Source organism: Triturus cristatus, chromosome 1_1, assembly GCF_964204655.1.
Source record: "Triturus cristatus chromosome 1_1, aTriCri1.1, whole genome shotgun sequence".
Taxonomy (NCBI): domain Eukaryota; kingdom Metazoa; phylum Chordata; class Amphibia; order Caudata; family Salamandridae; genus Triturus; species Triturus cristatus.
Window position 1 is genome coordinate 22,565,870 of NC_140579.1, and position 19,433 is coordinate 22,585,302.

Genomic DNA, 19,433 nt, shown 5'->3' on the forward strand with positions numbered 1-19,433 from the left:
TTTCCAGCTCTATGGCCTTGCTGGGCCTTTATGATAGATCATTGTGGGAGTCCCTTCAGCAATTTTTGGATCTCATACCCAGGGACAAGAGGGAAGACTTCCAGGAGTTTGTGAATGAGGGCCTGATGGTCTCTAACCAAGTCATCAGCGCTGCAGCAGATACTGCACTTCTGGCAGCCTACGGATATTGCCATGGCATTGCTCTACGACGTCATGCTTGACTTCGTCTCACATCGCTGAAGCCTGAGGCGCAACAGCGAATCTCTAATCTCCCGTTCTCTGGCACAACGCTCTTTGGTTCGTACGCGGACGAGTTGGCCCGCATGAAGACCGAATTGGAGACGCTGTAGGTTTGGAGAAACCTTAAGAACAACGTAAGACCTTCTGTCCTTTCCAGAGGCGTTGTTCCTCTCAGAGGTTCCAATGGTCTCAGGGTCGTCAGTCACACCAACAGCAGCAGCAGCAGCAGCAGCAGCAGCAGCAGCAGCAGCAGCAGCAGTTCCAGCGCTCCTTTCAGCCGTTTCAAAAACAGCAAGGAAGATCTAACCAGCAGTCTGGACAGGGGAACAAGGCTCCTGCTGGTCCGAAGCCCTGAAGGGTCTCTTCCCCCTCATCCGTTATCCACTCCGGTGGGGGGAGAGGGCGGGGGGGGGGGGGGGGGAAGAGAAGAGGGGGAGGAAGGGGGGTATTCAAGATCAACTGGCAGAGCGGCAGAAAATAACTCCGGACAATTGGGTGCTGAATATTGTTCGCAGTGGATACTCGATACATTTTATAAGCCCTCCTCCATCAATCCCTCCAACTCTATCAAGATGCATGCTGCGCGAGTTGCAGAAGGAGGCCAACACTCTCCTAGGGAAAAGGGCGGTAGAACCTGTCCCTCTAAATCAGAAAGGAACAGGGCTGTATTCACGGTTCTTTCTAGTTCGCAAGAAAGACCAGAACAAGTTCAGACCCATTCTCGACTTACAACAAGCAAACAAATGGGTTCGAAGAGAAAAATTTCGGATGTTGTCCTTGCATCAGATCTACCCTCAACTTCATCAAGGAGACTGGCTATGCGCAATAGATCTGCAGGACACATACCTTCATGTCCCCATAGCGAGGAAACATCGCAAGTAACTGCGTTTCACAGTGGGCAATAACCATTATCAATACTCCGTGGTGCCCTTCGGCCTGAAGTCAGCACCTCAGACTTTTTCCAAATGCATGGCAGTGGTGGCTGCGCATCTGAGGAGGAACAAATATTAGTCTATCCATATCTGGACGATTGGTTGATCACGGCAGCTACGTTTCAGGAAGCGCAACTGCATTTCAATCGGACTTCCAATTTCTTACTTCGGTTGGGACTTCACATCAACCTCACGAAGTCTGTCTCAACTCCTGTTCAGTGTCTACAGTACCAAGGAGCTACTATCGACACACGCACAGCAAGCATGTGTCCTTCGGAGGAGAGACGCTTATCGATCTGAAGAAAGGCAGGAGATGACAACTTAAGAAGATATATCTAATGAAGTGCTCCGGGGTCCACGCACATGGGCGGAACTATTCACAGGATTAGGACTATACACGGAAATCCCCTACAAGAGAAGCAGGTTCTAGCAATCCCAAATAAACATGTGCCTTACTTGCTTGTGGTGGTCTTTTTGGACTAGCTGATGAATCAACACCTGGTTCTCCTTCACTCTCCGAGCCAGACCAAGGATCTTTCACTTTTTTAACCGGTTTAAATGGAAGCAGGGCTTGTTTCTTTCCTTTACCACCCTTTGGACCTGAAATAAAATATTAACATTAAACCAAACATCAACTTGCAATAAACAAGCCTTCAGCCCAGTTGGTTGGATTTGTTGCATCAGGCAAATCCGAAACAAATTTCAAAATAAAGTGAATAAAACAGCATGGCATTGGTAAGGTCCTTTGCTGAAGGGCACTGATGGAGCAGCACAAAACCCTGCAGGCCCAGAATGAGGTGCTTTAGCAGAGCTCAGCTACTTGTTCTCCAACATCGTTGGCCCAACAAAGACAAAAGCTCAGAAGTATAGGTTACTTACCTTCAGTAATGTCTTGTCTTCAAGAGACAGGATCTGAATTTTTTTGTACAGCAGTAGCTGCGCGTGGTTAGAGGGCATCGAACGACTCCAGAGCGACATTGTCCTCTGAATGCGACGTCGACGAAGTCCATATAAATCCTCTTGACATCAGTTTCTTCTGTGACTATTTTTCGTGCCAACAACGCAGAGCCACCATAGAAACAGTGTGCCGAAAAGGAGATTTGTGTTAAACAATTACAGTGTCCTAATTCAGGGCATCAGAATCCCATGACAGGGATCTTGTAAGTAACAGGGCGTACAGTTGGCGGAGCGGAGAGGATGGGTGGGTCATTAATGAATCTGTGGCTGGATTCTGTCTGTCTCAGATAAGGTGTTACCAAAGGTACGCAACATTTGTCTGATAAACATCGAGCCGCAGATTCCTGATCTTCGAATTACACACCAAACACCATCCTTGCAGGTGGGTCTGCGAACTGAACTGAGATAGATGTCAACTCATACACGTCTGTCAAAATACACCAAAAGTATTATCCCCATTGAGGAAGCAAACCCCCGCATGGCAAGTAGGGATACTAACCAGTGTAGGAACAAGGAACTACTATGGAATCGAGGTATCTATTTGAAAAACAGATATAAATATAAACACATCGGTAACAGACCAAAGGCGCAACATCAACAGAGTGAACATTATAGATATACAGATATCACCAAGCTGGAAAATGAGCAATAGAATACCAAATAAGAGGAGCGAGGGAGTGGAGGAGCACCACCCACCCCAGAAAAATAATGGCAACCACCGATGAACCAACACTATTGTGATGAGGCTACCATGAGGCAGCTAACGAGAACAAAGGAAAACAGCAGGAAAAACCTTCTATGAACAGAACAAAGACCACACTCGGAGTCCATCTTGAGATAGTCACAATAAAGGTAAACACAGAAGGCCCTGACAAGAGAACGATTTCCATCCAACAGACAGATATCAGGCAGCAAGAACTGACGGATACCTCTGATAAAAGATGGAGTATCACAGCAATGAAGGGATCAAATCCCACAAAATGAAAGAAAAACAATGGATGGCAGTGCATACAAGCAAGACAAGGATGGAGGTCAGTAAGAAATCTCACAGAGGCACGATGTTATCACACGTAAAAAAGGGAAATCCGACCCCAAGCCTCTAAAGGAAGAGAAGGACAAAAGAAAAATATTCCTCCAAGCAGATGGAATTCACAAATAGATTGGAAATGGTATAATGGACCTTTGAGGGATAGAATCATCATCACAGCCTATTAGGAGGGAAAGAACCTTCAGAAAAAAAGAATGAGGGAGACACCAGCCTTCTCAGAAATCAACCCTCTAAAAGACAGAACTATACCATCCAAGGGACACGTGTTCTAGAAGGAAACCCCTAGATGAAAACTTTGGCCACAACACAGATAAAAATGAGGAGTTAAATGGCGACATCTGAAGAACAACCAAACTAAGAAAATGCTGTGGCTGAATCAGAATTGTGAAATAAACAAGGCCTATAGAAAGAAAGGGAAATAAAGTATTCCCGATAGGTCAAGAAATAACATCCTCTGGGACGGAACCGAGAAAGTAGCAAGGAAAGTGGCACAGGACCAGAGTCACCTCGTGGCAGTGGTGGGAACTAAACACTGCATTAGATGGGACTTGATTCCAAATTCCCACCGAGTCATAGCTTAAGAAAGAACTCGAGAGATCAGTAGCAGGAAAAATTCCTGCCAATGCAAAGTAAAAGATGAACAGCAAGACGGGTCAACGCACTAGATAAGAACTTAGGCCCAAACTAAAACTCTACCCAGGACAGATTCCATTACTACCTAAATGGGAAAAAAGATAGGGAAAAAATGCCCCTTGACTATAAAAGATATTCACGATGACTGCGGGGGGAGGAGGGGTTAATATCACGCTGGTGTGCTGTGGAAGTCACAAACACTTTGGGATCAAACACGTTAACTGAAGTCCATTGAAGGGATATTAAACCAAAGGAGATCTTAAAATGCCCACAAGGCGTCCCGAGGATGGTCCCTGCAGAACAGGGAACAAGGCAATCGTGCATCCACACTACGTAAACAAAGTGCGCACAATGGGACAAGTACTCTGGCAGAAACACTAGCAAGAAACCAGTAAGAACAGGTTTACATCACGTTACAAAATAACATACATCCCAAATAACTAGAAAATTAGCTGTCACTAACAGAATAAAAAGAATAAGAGAACCTGCAGCACGCAGGAATAACTCACCGGGTATGATCCTGAAAAGGGAAGTCTGAAAAGAAAAGCCAAAGTACACCAACCTGTGGATTGCTCACTTTTCCCCAAACAAACCTACCAAAAGAGTACAATAGAAGGAGGCAGAGTTAAGAATCTGCTCCACTTCGACTATCTCTAAACCTTTGCAAAGCAGAGTCAGAATGTGTGTCGAAAAGACAGGTGCCATCAAAAGGTGCATCAATAAAGGTGGTCTGAACAGTCTCTGAAAACCCTGAGGTGCGCAACCAGGCACGCAGACAGGGCTACTGAAGAGGCCATAGCCCGACCTACAGAATCAGTAGTGTACATAACACAGCGAATAATCAGATGAGCCACTTGTTGTCTATCCTGTACCAGCAGAACAAGTGTCCCAGGTCTCTTCAGGAAAGGAGGACAGCAGGCACTCCAAGGAGTCCCATGATGCATGGGAAAAGCATCCAAGGACACGAAGTATGGCGAGCTCGTAGTGCGAACGGGTGGAGGCGGAAACATGCCTGCTACAGGCATCCAGTTCACTGGCCTCTTTCTGGACGAACAGCAGGGTCAGTCTCAATATTTTGGGTGGCCATGGCAACCTGAAACACAAAACTATGATGAGTTGGATGCTTAAGGAGACATGTTGGATCTTCAAAGGCCGGCCGGTGTTTGAGAAACAATGGTCCACAGGGTCCCCGTTTCGGGCTTTGCCCAAGCCCCCACTCGATCATCAAAAAGAGCCTCACAATAAGAAAGCAGCAGCTCTACCCCAGATAGGCCTCGATACAGAACACCAATTAACAGATCTATAGTCATTTCCACAGAGGGAAAATCACCCCAAAACGTCTGAAACTCTCCTCCGCATATCCGCCAGGTAGGAGCTTGCATATGTAGCCAAACCAGGTGGTGATAGGCCAGAGGCTGGGGAAAGAATTCAAGCCACTAGCATTGTCTAAGTCAACCAGCTAGATTCTATAGGAGGTTCAAAATGGGATGGAAAAACTCCAAACCCTCTCCATTACCTCCATTCTCATGCCCTTCAATATGTAAGCCTGGTGGGAGGACTTCAGAAACTGACTGCTCCAGCAACACCGCATCCGATGCCAAGGAGGCAACATCTAGGCGTCAGAGTGGAAAAGAGGCGGAGAGACCGTGACGCCCGAGTTGGTGGACCAGTCCCAGATTTCAAAGGTGGAAACTCTGAAGGGCTGCGCACTGATATCTAAGAATCCAGCAACCGGGCAGACGCCAAAGGCGAACCCAGTAATGGCTTTGTGCACGTCCTTGGGACCAGAGGGCTCTCCAGGGGAAGTTGAAGACCCAAAGAAGAATAGAGAGAATTGTAATATTCTCATCTGGGTCTGCCTCGCCCTGGCTCCAGGGTAGACTGGAAGAACAAGTTACTTACCTCCTTCGGTAACGCTTTTTCTGGTGGATACAGTATCTGCCTGTGGATTCCTCACCTTGTGAATATCCCTTGCGCCAGCATTCTTCGGAAATTGTTTCGTAGCTCTCCACGCCGACGAGGCCGTCATGAAGTCACGGCTCCGCACGCGACTCCGCATGACGTCACTGGAGCCATAAGAGGGCCACGTCGGTGTGATGACATCAGTCCCCCCCCCCCATTTTTTCCGTGCCAAGAGGCAAAACGGGAGGACCGACCACATAGAAAATGCATACATAGAACACAGTATTCAAACAAATACACATAATGTGAAGTGAAAGAACAAGCCTGTCTTGGAAGCCAAAACAAAGGCAAGCAGAGGCATTACGCCAACATAAAATGAAACCACATATTAAAGAATAAACTCTTAAGGTATTTAAGGGTGGACAGCGGGGAGGCAGGTGGGTCAGTGAGGAATCCACAGGCAGATACTGTATCCACCAGAAAAAGCGTTACCGAAGGTAAGTAACTTGTTCTTCTGATGGATACATCTGCCTGTGGATTCCTCACCTTGTGAATAGAATCCCACAGCAGTCCCACTCCCGGAGGAGGGTGTCCACCCTTCTATACCAAATAATACTGCAAAACAGAGTGCGCTAAAGTGGCCATCCCTCCTCACCTCAGAATCTAAGCAGTAATGCTTCGCGAAAGTGTGGAGGGAGACCCAAGTTGCGGCTTTACATATGTCTAAACACCTCTAGACAATGCAGAAGTAGTCGATTTAGCCCTGGTGGAATAAGCTCTGATGCCTACAGGAGGCTCCTTATCAGCCAGGGAGTAGCATATCTTGATGCACAAGATGATCCACCTGGATAAACTGCGCTTGTGCACCGCCTTGCCTCTCATACGACCAGCATATCCAACAAAGAGCTGGTCATCTTGACGGAAGTCCTTTGCTCTATCCAAATAGAAGCTAATCGCCCTCTTTGGATCCAAACAATGAAGTCTTTCCTCTTCCTTGGAAGGGTGAGGCGGAGGATAGACAGTAGGAAGGGTAATGAACTGACCCAGATGGAAGGAAGTTACCACCTTGGGCAGAAAAGCAGCCTTAGTCCTGAGAACCATCTTTTCAGCATGTACGGTCAAGAAAGGAGGCTTTGAACTCAAAGCTTGAAGCTCACTCACCCTTCTAGCCGAGGAGATAAGTGAGCAGTCTCAAAGGACAGCTATGCATAGGCTCAAAAGTAGAACCCATCAGAAAGTTAATACCAAATTCAAATCCCACTGGGGGCATAATAAAAGGAGTGGGTGGGAACACATTAGTGAGCCCCTTAATGAAACTTAAAACTACTGGAGACATAAAAAGAGACGGCTGATCAGGCAAACAAAGTAAAGCCGACAAGGCCAATAAATATCCCTTAACAGTGGCAACAGCAAGACCCTGCTGAGCCAAATGAAGGGAAAAACTAAGAACATCAGAAAGATGAGCCTTCAAGGGATGAACGGATCTCTCTCCACACCACTTAAACTTCGACCACCTATAAGAGTAGATAGACTCGGTGGAGTGCTGCCTGACCGATAAAATAACATCCACCACGTCAGGCGGGAGAAAAAAATAATTCAGGTTGCCCCGTTCAATCTCCAGGCATGAAGAGTGGGGGTGTAGAACCTGCCCCTCCGACTGCGAGAGGAGGTCTACCCTGAGAGGGAGACGGAGCGGAGGGTGCGATGAAAGGTGAAGGTCTGTATACCACACCCTTCTTGGCCAATCCGGGGCAATCAATATGACTTGGGCCCAGTCTTGGCGAATCTTCCTCAGAACCAGAGGAATCAAGGGTATGAGAGGAAACGCGTAAAAGTTGTGAGCTCCAACTCAACTGAAACGCGTCCCAACGCCCCCTGCATCGGAAACTGGAGACTGCAGCATGACGGGGAGTGCGCGTTCGAGTGACAAACAGGTCCATCCGTGGAGACCCCCACGTCCGGAAGATGTGTTGAACTACCTCTGGATAAAGCCTCCACTCATGGTCAGCGGAAAACTGCTGACTAAGACTGTCCGCACATACGTACGTTAAATACCCGGCCAGATGATTTGCTAACAAGCAAATCTGATGATCCTGAGCCCAGGACCAGAGTCGCAACACTTTTCTGCAGAGACGGTACGACACTACTCCTCACTGCTTGTTGACATACCACATCGTGGCAGTGTTGTCCGTCAGAACGGCCTTGAGTGCCAAACGTACCGCTCGCAATTCCAGAAGATTGATATGAGACAATCTTTCTTCTGGAGACCAAAGACCCCTGATCTCCAGATCTGCCAGATGAGCACCCCACCCAAGGGTAGAGGCATCCGTTATCACTGTGGCCACCGCTGGAGGAAGATGGAAGGGCTTTCCTTGAGACAGATTGCCCTCCACGCTCCACCAAGACATCCGCTGCAGCTTCGCTGGAGATCCCGACAGACTCCGAGATCTCCGTTGTGCTGATACCACTGCCTGCGGAGGTACCACCAGAGTGCCATCATGTGCCAGCGTGCATGGTTGACAAACAGAATGCAGGAGGCAAACAGACCGAGCAGGCGAAGGACCTTCAGAACTGAAACAACCGCTGCATTGTAAAACAAGGGAATCTCCTGAATGTCAAGAATCCTTTGCGGAGGAGGAAAAGCTCGACACACAGTGGTATCCAGTGCCGCCCCTAACAACAGGTTGCGCTGAGAGGGCACTAGGTGAGACTTGGGTACAGTTATCAAACAACCCAATTTGAACAACAGCTGGGTTGCCACCTGCAGGTGACGGAGAACCATCTCTGGAGACTGCTTTCAATAGTCAGTTGTCCAGGTAGGGGAAAATAGGAATCCCGACCTTCTGAGATGGGCAGCCACCACCGCCATCACCTTGGTGAAGACTCGAGGCACAGTAGTAAGACCAAACGGAAGGACCGCAAACTGGTAGTGTTGCGACCCAACCGTAAAGCGGAGATACTTCCTGTGCGACTTCAGGATTGGGATGTGAAAATACGCATCCTGCAAGTCGATGGACACCATCCAGTCCTCCTGATGCAGCGCTTGAAGAACCTGCGTTAGAGTGAGCATCTTGAACTTCTCCTGTTAGAGAAAAAGATTCAAAATTCTGAGCTCCAGGATGGGACGCAATCTCCCATCCTTTTTGGGAATCAGAAAATACCAGAGTAGCATCCCTGACCCCGTTCCTGCTCCGGGACCACCTCTATCGCACCTTTTTGCAACAGGGTCACAACCTCCTTCTCCTGAAGAAGCAAATGATCCTTCGTGCAAAAACCTTGGCAAGGAGGGAGCTCCCTGAAGGGGAGGGTGTACTCATTTACCACGAGATCCAGAACCCAAAGCTCTGAAGTAATTTACTTCCAATCTCGTAGAAAATGGGTAAGCCGACCCCTCACAGGAGGCCTCGGGAGGTGGAGGAAGAGGAGTTGGCGGGATGACTTACTGCTCCACGTTGTCGGCCCCTGCCTTTACCCCTAAAGGATTTGTACAAGGGGTTCTGTTGATGCTGTTGAGGTCGTTTAATTCCGAAAGGAAGACCTCCCAAAACCTCTGTACCTTCTAAAGCCAAAACCTCTTGACTGCGTTTGCAGACCCAAAGACTTCGTAGTGGCCCTACTGTCCTTAAATCTTTGTAAGGCTGTATCCGCCTTATCCCCAAAGAGTCTAGCCCCATCAATAGGCAGATCAATAAGTTCCGCCTGGACATCAGGAGAGAATCCCAGACCTCAACCACGCATTCCTACGAGTTGCAACAGATGACCCCATCACCCTTGCAACAGAATCCGCAGTGTCCAGGCCTGACTAGATTACCTGGCGATCCGCATCCTGAGAGTCCGCCAACACCTCACAAAGATTTCCTCTGTCCTCCTCAGACAGATTTGGAAGAATCAGTTTGGCGGAATCCATCAAAGCATGAATGTATCTACCCAGAAGGCAGGTGGCATTGGTAGATTTCAAGGCCATGCCAGCTGAAGAAAAGATCTTTTTAGCAGACCGATCTAATTTCTTGGAGTCTCGATCAGCAGGAGCCTGAGGGAACGCCCCTGTGGACTGCTTAGAACATGAAGCCTGAACCACCAAGCTCTCAGAAGAGGGGTGGGATGAAAGGAACGCTTGATCCCCAGGAGCAGGCCTATACCTTCGTGATACAGACCTTGAAACAGCAGGAGCAGAAAGAGGGTTGCGCCAAACCTCCAGAATGGGCTCTGTGAGTGCATTATTAAAAGGTAGGAGCGGTTCCACAACTGAAGGAGAATGAAGCACCTCTGTAAGAAGATTCGGCTAATCTCCGCCATAGGAAGTTGTAAATCCAAAAGTCCAGCCGCCTTCTTAACAGCATGATAGGGAGCCACCTTCTTTGAAGGAGAAGCCTTCTGAGAGACGAAGTCCGACTCTGGAGAAACATCAAGCCCATTTGCCTCACACAAGTCCTCAAACACATCCTCAGTGTCGTAGACCTCTCCTTCCTCCCTTTCCTCTTGGTACTGTTTCTCCTCCAGCAACCTCTGGGCCTCTCTCCTGTAACGCATCTTCGGCAGCGACGTCGATGGAGCCCTAGGCAGCGCTGCACGCGGCATCGAAGGTACCAGGCGCGGCGTCGAAGGAGGACCGGTAACTGGAGCCGACCGAATTAGGGCTTCATGAGACGGCGATTGCTCATACGGCGTCGACATTCTCGGAGCCGGAAAATGCCAGGACGGCGTCGCTGGCATGAAGGGCACAAAGGGGGCCTGTGGATACTGCTGAGGCACACCCAAATTGAACGTCAACGGACCCATGGGACCCGAAGGTGCACCAGAGGGGAACAAGGCCCTGTGGAAAACACCATACATCGCATTAAAAAAATGCAAAGGATCCGAACATGGCGCTGGAAACTGAGGATACTGCACAGGTTCAGGATCCACACGAGGCACCGCTGGAGTCGGAGCCACTGGTGTCAAAGGCGGAGCCACTGGATTCACAGGCGGAGCCGCTAGAGTTTCATCATTCACAGGACTGGACACACCCTCTGGCACCGGAGAAAACCTCGGCGCCATCGACCTCTCAGGAGTCCCCTTGTAGGACGGGGAATGGTCCGGAGTCGCCCGAGGAGGCACCGAAGGAGAAGGTGAAACAGCCTTTAATACGACGTCGAGGGGCAGGAGAAGGCGACCTAGACTTCACATCCTTCGACGACCGATGTCGAGAAGCATGCCTCTTCTTACGTTTCCTTTTGGATTCATGCGAAGCCGATGACCCAGACTTCGCCCGTTTGACTCCTTTTCTCTTTGGCCATATAGAGTTTGGCCTCTCTCTCCTTCAAGGGCCTTTGGGTTCATCTTCCTGCAGGAAGAACAGTCCTCGACGTCGTGATCAGATGACAAGCGCCACAGACAGTCGTCATGCGGGTCAGTGATAGACATGTGACCTCCGCATTCCCTCCAGGGCTTGAAACCAGACTTCCTTGGCCCAGACATGACAAAAGAGAAACAGTTACAAACAAATTAACAAAGTATCCAACGAAGAATGGAGAGTCCTTGAAAAAAATGTTAGTGTCGCAGCGCGGAAAAAAAGGAACAGACATCACGCCAACGTGGCCCTCTTATGGCTCCAGTGACGTCACGCGGAGTCGCGTGTGGAGCTGTGACTTCATGACTGCCTCGTCGGCGTGGAGAGCTACGAAAACTTTTCCGAAGAATTCTGGTGAAAGGGATATTCACAAGGTGAGGAATACACAGGCAGATGTATCCACCAGAAGGGGCGGTCTAGACTCATGCACAGACTCATCAGCTGAAGACTGGTGGCAGGCCTCATGTGGCAAAGTCAGTTGACGCTGCGACTTTGACCACCTGCGTCGAGACTTACCTTTACACGTCCAGGGAGCGTAATGCCCACAGGAATGGCTCCTGGATCGGATACGATCATTGGAAAGCGCAGGGGACCGAGGCCGATGGGATGACTTGGAAGATTGACAGCTGAGCTGCTAGAAGCTTCATTCAACGCTCCTTCAGCACCTTCAGTCGAAGTAGTTGAAATGACACTACTCGCCGTGGTGCTCACCTAGGCATCACATGCAAATAGAGTGAGGGTCCGTAGCAGACATTTGTCGTACACAAGACCCACAAGGTTTGAACCCCGAGGACATATGAAAGGCATACTATTCCATTGGACGAAATCGTTTAGGTAGGCAAAAAAAAGATGGACCTAGGAACTGCTGATCGGATCTGCATTGCAAGCGCGTAAAAGGAGGAATGGACGTCAGCGCTTCAGGGGAGGGCTTTTATGAACAGTCGACATCTCATCTGGAGGACGTTGTTGCAGCAGAGTCATTGGACGACCTCTGACGCGCAGAGGTACTGCTATACAAAAACGTCTGGATCCAGTATGGCGCCCGGGGATAATTCGAAGATAAGGAATCTGCGGCAAGAGGTCTCCATCAGATCATTTACTTAGAATGCTTACCTCCTTGAGGTTTCTCTTTTTTAGCCAGCCTCTCAGCCAGGGTTAGTGATTCAGTTGCCACAGGAGGCTCCTCATCTGCGTCAAACTCTATTTTGACAGCAACATCTTCTCCCTGGAAAAAGGAACACAACCTTCATATTGTTTTATTCTAGGTTAGTTGCATGTGCCTTGCTGGCAGGTACTATTATCAAACTACTTCTGAATGAGAACTTTTAAACCTTTCCCTGAATCATTGAATATATGTTTTTGGGCACGATATCGCCTTTTTAGCTAATATGTCACATCCGATCAACGGAGTCCTTTTGTGAGAGCCGGTAGATCCAGGTTATAAACCAGATTTATAGCAAAGCACACTTAAAAAGAAACAAAAAGGCTACAAGAAATAACCATAGCAAGTTTCATAGAACTACACTCCGAATAAGATGCAAACCAAGCAGACTAGCTTGAAGGCATTTTGACAACTGGCATGGAGAAAAACATGACTCAATAGTAATGTTGTAGAGTTGATCAATTTAACATGTCCTTCTGGGGTAAGGGAAGTATTACATGTCATGGACTCCAGCAAGCCTGAAGTTGAATTAATTTCTGTTGAGGCTGTAACGCGCATTTAACTGGAAACTTGGCACCTCATTGCCCTTTTACCTTAATGCGCTTCCTGACTTTCTTGGTAGCCTCTGCTTTCATTGCAGTGGTGACACGAGGGACAATTCTCCTTCCGAGCGGGGATGGCATGATTTCGGCCAGCTGCGCTTTTCTCGGCTTGCTAGTTTTGCCCTTTTGTCCCTTGACTGGGATTCCACAAGCATCATCTGCACGCTCTTTGGCTTCCACCACCTGTTGCGTTTAAAGAAAAAAAAAAAGCTCAAAGGACAGATCCTTCAATGACTATAGACAGCTGTTAATGCACTGGAAGCTGCAGGACATCTGTATTTTACCATGAGCTCCAGGCTTTACACTAGATAGTGCCAAAATAAAGTCCCTCAAATTCAAGACCCAATAGGGAAACAAAATGATGTACTGGTCAACCCTCCAAGACCAGATTCGAGGTCGAAAAACAAGTCTTTAACAGGTATCATTGTGCATTATTAACTATGTTTAACAGCCCCTGGATGCTTCAGAACATGGAGAGTTCAGTGCAAACAGAATGCAGAACACGAGACAGTGACAAACTGAGATAATGGTTAATGTAGATACATACGTCTAGCTCGTTGATGAAAGCAATAAGGTCATCCTTCCACATGGCGCCATGCGTCTTACTCTTCAGCGCAGTCAGCTCCGTTATCTAAAACAATTAGTGGAGCGCTTTCATTTAGGAGCCATAAGGATTCTACTCCCTCAACTACATAAACCCATGAGAACTTGGAAAAAATCTATACGCATCCATACACCTGGATATAGCAGCCATTACATATGGACCAGATATGTTCATAGGATGCAGGCACAAAGCCATGTAAAGTACAGATATTTGGCCCATTAAAGGAATCAAACAGCTTAATAACCTGCTATTTAAGCATTTGTTAACAATTCCAAATAGGTAAGTGATGGAATTTAAAGCTGGAGATCACTGGATTGGGTAAACTGGTAACATGCTACATTTTCAATACAGTGATCTGGTATAGCTTACAAGGGAAATGTCCAATTAATCGAATAGGAAAATATAAGAAAAGCACTGTAGATGGACACAACAAAGCAAACATAGACAGATTTGTAAAGTGTACAATGCTATAAAAGAACAAGTTACTTACCTTTGGTAATGCCTCATCTGGTAACTACCATCTAGCTGCAGATTCCTTACTGTAGAATTATCCCCAGGCGTCTGACTAGATCTGTAAACGTTTCCGTCGGCGGTATCCCTGTGTGCCAGTAGGTGGCATCATTAGGCTCCACGTGGCGTTATCGTCCACACCGATGTGACGTGTGTGGTGCCTAAATAGGCGCCACCCCAGCATGCTGATGTTAGCGCTTCTTCCCGCGAAAAGTCGTAAAAAGAAACTGAGCCAAGAACACCGAGCACTGGTGTGGACAACTAGGGCCCTAAGAGGATAAAAACACGGTCCCTAGAAATCCATTTGCGGGGAGGATGGATGAAGGAATTTGCAGCTAGTCTAACTGATAATGCGTTACCCAAGGTATGTAATTTATTCATCTGATAGACTTCCAGCCGCAGATTTATTACCTTAGCATGGATTCCCCAAAGCAAAACCTCCTCAGAGGTGGGTGTGAGAAGTTGGCCTGATGTATGATGTCACTAGTTATAGTGTACACCTTATATCAGTCCAAATACCCTTATGGTGATTGGTTGTAAAGTCAACCTTATAGACCAGCTATCCTAGTGGTAGCATGGACAAGAGCAGTCTTAGGCTAAACTCTGAATGGCATGTGAAGCCAGCTGTGATACCATATATAATCCCTTGAATACCAAATGAAAGGACACCACAACAGATATATATATAAAATAAAGTGTATTTATTCTAAGCAAACCCTCAGCACTCTTTATGAGTTTAGAGGTAGGTACAACACAGTCTTATTAATGCATACAGTAAGTCACACAGGTAAGTAATACAGTTAGGCCCTAGGGGCCACGCAAACCATATACTAAAGAAGTGGTATAAGAACCACTGTCACGGAAATAGAATAGGCCTAGGCCTAGGGAATCGCTGGGGCTACACTACACTAGCGTTAGTTAGGAAGTGGGAGGCCCACGGGATTCGTGTGCAGAGTGGAAACACTCACGCGTAATGCGTAAAAGTCAATAGCAATATTACAGTTTAGGAATAGATAGATTTAGGACACTTCCGGAGTAGCTAGGGAGTTGAGACTTGAAAACTAGACACTAGGATAGTCACTATCCTGATGAGCACCGGAGTACCCAAGTTACCTAGCCCACAGGCTGCGGGTGCATAGGGGTGAAGATGCGTCGTTTTCGTCGTCAACTCCTATGGATGCCTGAAGAAAGATGCTGACAGGCGGTCAGGAGAGAGTGTCCGGTGGATCCCAAGCCTGGGATCAAGAAGAGAAGAAACCTGCAAGCAGAGGGGACAGAGTCAAGGTCACTAGCCAGTGACCACGTGGAACCAGGAAGGAACCAGGCGATGTCGTGAAGAGTTGCAGGGGAAGGTGAAGCTTGTCGCTGCAGCCAGGAGGACCAGGAAGCGTCGAGGACGACCAGGACCAGGAGGCGAGCTGTCCCACGAAGGCTCTTGCTGTCGGCGGCGTCGAAGTTGGACTAGGACTCACCAAGCCTTGGCAAGCGGAACCCACGAAGAACAAGGGACTTGCTTCTGGTGCAGACCAGGAAGGTCTGGGGTGCTTCTTCTTTGCAGAGAAGCGGGAGCCAGTCTGGAGGAGCCAAACCAGCGCAGAAGATTTCAGGGAGCGTCGTCACAAAGGCCACTAGCCAGCGGGCAAGCAACCGGACAGACGCGGCAAGCAGGAAAATGCTGAAGGGCCCCACGCAGGACTCGTGGAGTGTGGGGGGCTGGTCTTCGGTGCAGATGGTGCTTGGGGTTGGGGCTTCTCAATCCCCGGTGCACAACTTCGAGGGTACCTCAGAAGCTGCGCTGTAAGTTACTAGCCACTTTTCCCAGGTAGCCGGTCCCACGTCGCTCGTCGCCTCCACGGATCTCAGCTCTGCTGCAGATGTGGATGAGGGTCGGAGAAGTCTGGAAATCAAGGCTCTGGTCGGGCTCTGCAGTCGGTTCCTCGTCGAACGTTTCACAAAGCAAAGGGTAGTCACTTGATGGTGCCTGTTTGCACAGGGTAGCCACTCCTTGGCTACAAGGGAGATTCTTCAGTCTTCTTCTTTCGTCGAATGTCGAAGGTCCAGAGTTTCTGTTCAGTTTTGCAGGTTCAGGATAATCTAAAGTCTTGAGGCCCAACTCCCACTCTTATACTAATCTGGGGGGCTGGGATACCTGCTAGGTCACGCCTTATGGGTGGGACCTGGGAGGGGGTGGTTACACCCACTTCCCTTTGTCCAGTTTCGCGCCAGAGCTGGGGCTGGAGTGCCCCAGCGCCGGTTTGAACTGGACTATGCAAGGAACACCTTGTGTGCCCCAGGCATGTCTCATTCCTTTCAGCCCACCCTGCCCCAATACACTAAAGGCTGTCTGGGGAGGTGCTAGCACCTCCCCAAGCAGGAAACCTATTGTCCAGGCCTCCCTGGCTGGGATCACTCCCAGCAGCAGGAGGTCAGACTTGTGTCTGTGGCAGCAGCATCCATTTTGTGATGCTGAGGCTTTGGTTAGAGTTAAACAGCAAAGTAGGATTTTAACATGTCTCTCCCTCTAGAAGGGAGGAATAATATCCTCATCACCAGAAATGGTATGGGGGTATTATTCCAAAGTGTTAGACACCTTACACGACATGTTTTGATAAAGCCAAACCATAGTTACCATAACCGTTTAAGATTATAAGGCACTTTAAGAGTATATGGTAGGCTATATCATAGAACAGCTATAAGGACATGGTTCCGAAAGCTGCAGACAGGCTCAGCTCATGCTAGAGCACCATCTCACATGTTACCAAGCACTCTGCCTCCAGGATTGTTAAGGCCTGCCATAGGAGTGACTGATAGGTACACATGTGTCTATATGTAAGTTAGGTATAGGAATACTACACCTAAGCAAGGGGTGATTACACGACCTTGCCCCAGCTGAGTGATCAGCCAGTTGTGTCAAAATGGAAGGCCAGGCCAGGGGTGGCATAATACATGCTGCAGCCCCTGGTAGGCCTAGGGTACACCTATGCCCTGGGTACCTAGGGTACACTGTACAGGGCCCAATAAGGTGATCCCTACCAATTGGTTATGTACCTAGGGTACATGGAGTCCATTTTACAGAGAGAGCAGACAGCCTGAGACCCTGAATGGCAGGATCTCAGGCCAACTAAGTCGAAAAACCAGCTAGACACTAGGCAAAAAGTTGGGGGTAACCATAGTCAGATATCCACCTTCCTACACAACCCCCCCCCAAACGAAAGGAGATAAGGCTGGCCTTTACAAGGTAAGCCTCTATTGCCTGAGTGGCCATATAAGGAAGAACCAGCACTGGCATGGTTACCCCCTGTCTCATGGTCCACTAAGCAATCCCTCATCCTAAAGATATCATAGGGTCTCCACCATAGGGAATCTCTACCTTTGGTGTGTCTTTGCAAAGTAAAAGGCTGGTGTTGAGATGGAGTACTGAAGTGAGTGTCCCCAAAGTGAGGCCTCAGCTTCCTCCAATCATCCTCCACCATGGATGCCTTTCTTTCTCTAACTGAGTTGCACTGTGCTCTCAGGGTCAGCCTCTGGCTACCTAAAGCTGGAGGCTGGGTCCCTTTTGTGGGCTTACTGGAGGGACAGGTCAGGTTTGGGGCCCTAAGGTCCCATGTTTGCCTGTGCCCAACAGAATCCCTCTGGGGGAGGTCCCTAACTACCTGTGAAGGGGATCCCTCAGGAATGTTTTTACCCATCACCTGGCTAGGGCAACTAACCAGGCAATCCTCATTCTTTTGAAGGGGGGGTTCTTGTGGACAGGGGCCCTCTTGGGGTCCACTGGCCTCCCTGACCTCTGCAGCCCTGGGCTGACTGAGGCAGGGTAGAGAGAGGCAGGCTACCTGCACCAGACTGGGTCCCACCTTGGAAGGGGCCACTGACATCAGAGGCTCTGCCAGGCCAGGCCTGGCTACCTCTGGGGCAGTTCCTTCACAAGGGGTGAGGTCAGATCCCTGAGGAGGCTGACCTTTTCCTAATGTCTGGGGAGAGGGAGACTTTTCTTCCTCCCCACTACTCTCTGTGTGGAGTGATCCATAGTTTCAGGCTTCACTACACCTATATCAGTCTGAGTATAGGCTGAGACCATTACAGCCTTGCCAACCTTTTCAGGGAGGCACTCAGTTTGTGTTTGAGCTGTGACTGTCACAGCTCTGCCAATTGCTACAGGGGAGTCTGTCTGTGCCTGGGCTGTGGCTACCACTGCCCTTCCAACCTTCTCAGGGAGGAAAGCTACTTGGACAGGGGTTGTGACTGGCACAACCCCACTACCCTTTTTGGAAAGGCCTACCATTTTAGAATGGGTGTCTTGTTCAACTCCAGCCCAAGCTGAGAGTTCTAAGTCATTCCCCAGTAAGCAGTCCACAGGCAAGGTTGGAGACACTGCCACCCTTTTAGGGCCAGTGACACCTCCCCAGCTGAGACATACCTCTGCCATGGGATGACTGTTCTGCTTGCCATCAATGTTAGTTACCTGGTATGAGAAACCAGGCAAAAGCTGCTCAGAGGGAACTAGCCTATGGGCCACCATAGTGATGCTAGCTCCAGTGTCTCTGTAGGCCTCAGCTTTTCTACCATTGATGTAGGGTTCCTGTCTGTACCTACCCAAAGTGTTGGGACAGGCAGTGAAGTTGGCAAACCCCATGCCACCATCACAGACAAGAGTAGCTGCTGTAGGGGAATTGGCTAAGCCAGGATCCCCCTGTGTTCCCCAAGAAAACCCAACCAAATTTTTGGGGGCACTCCCACCACCTGGGGGATTACTGCTGACAGTAATAGGTGGTGTGACAGGAGTAGTTGGAGGAACAGTTTTGTTTTTAGCCTGTGGACAACTGCTGTCAGTTTTCCAATGCCCAGGTGTTTTACACACATGGCAGTAAGGCTTTTTAACTGTGGTAGAGGAGGGAGCTTGGGACCCACCACCCTGTGTGGAGTTTTGGGGCCCTGAGGAAGATTTCTCTTTTGCTTTATCCCCACCCTTCTCTTGAGGTTTGGTGGTATCTTTCTTTTGGTCACCACCCTGATTTTTAGGCCTAATCCTGGTCCTGACCCATTTATCTGCCCTCTTTCCCAATTCTTGGGGAGAGGTCAAATCTGAGTCTACCAGGTGTTGATGGAGAAGCTGGTTCTGACAATTACTAAGGATCTGCTCCCTCATAATCAAGTTGTACAATCCTGTATAGTCCTGCACCTTGCTGCCAGTTAACCAACCTTCCAAAGCCTTAGTGGCACAATCCACAAAATCAGACCAGTCCTGTGTCTGTGTCTTCTGGGTGTCTCTGAACAACAACCTATATTGCTCAGTGGTTAAGCCAAACCCATCTATCAGAGCACTCTTCAGGACTTTGTAATTGTTTGCATCCTCATCACTGACTGTGAGGAGCTTGTCTCTACCTTTGTCAGAAAAGGAGAGCCACAAGATAGCTGCCCACTGACTTTGGGGTACCTGCTGTACTTTGCAGGCCCTCTCCAAAGCAGTCATCCATTTGTGGATGTCATCCCCATTCTGATATGGGGGGACTATCT

The 19,433-nt window shown here is 48.7% G+C and overlaps 1 protein-coding gene across 1 annotated transcript in view; it reads right to left on the reverse strand.

The window, feature by feature from the left end:
* LOC146869187 (DNA topoisomerase 2-alpha-like) overlaps window positions 1-19,433 on the reverse strand; it is a 139,905-nt gene that overhangs the window by 11,670 nt on the left and 108,802 nt on the right. The window contains exons 27-30 of the mRNA XM_085642789.1: window positions 13,353-13,436; window positions 12,797-12,988; window positions 12,155-12,266; window positions 1,629-1,772 (exon numbers count right to left, since the gene is read on the reverse strand). Of these exons, the coding sequence (XP_085498915.1) occupies window positions 1,629-1,772; window positions 12,155-12,266; window positions 12,797-12,988; window positions 13,353-13,436 (532 nt within the window). The remainder of the gene's footprint in view (window positions 1-1,628; window positions 1,773-12,154; window positions 12,267-12,796; window positions 12,989-13,352; window positions 13,437-19,433) is intronic.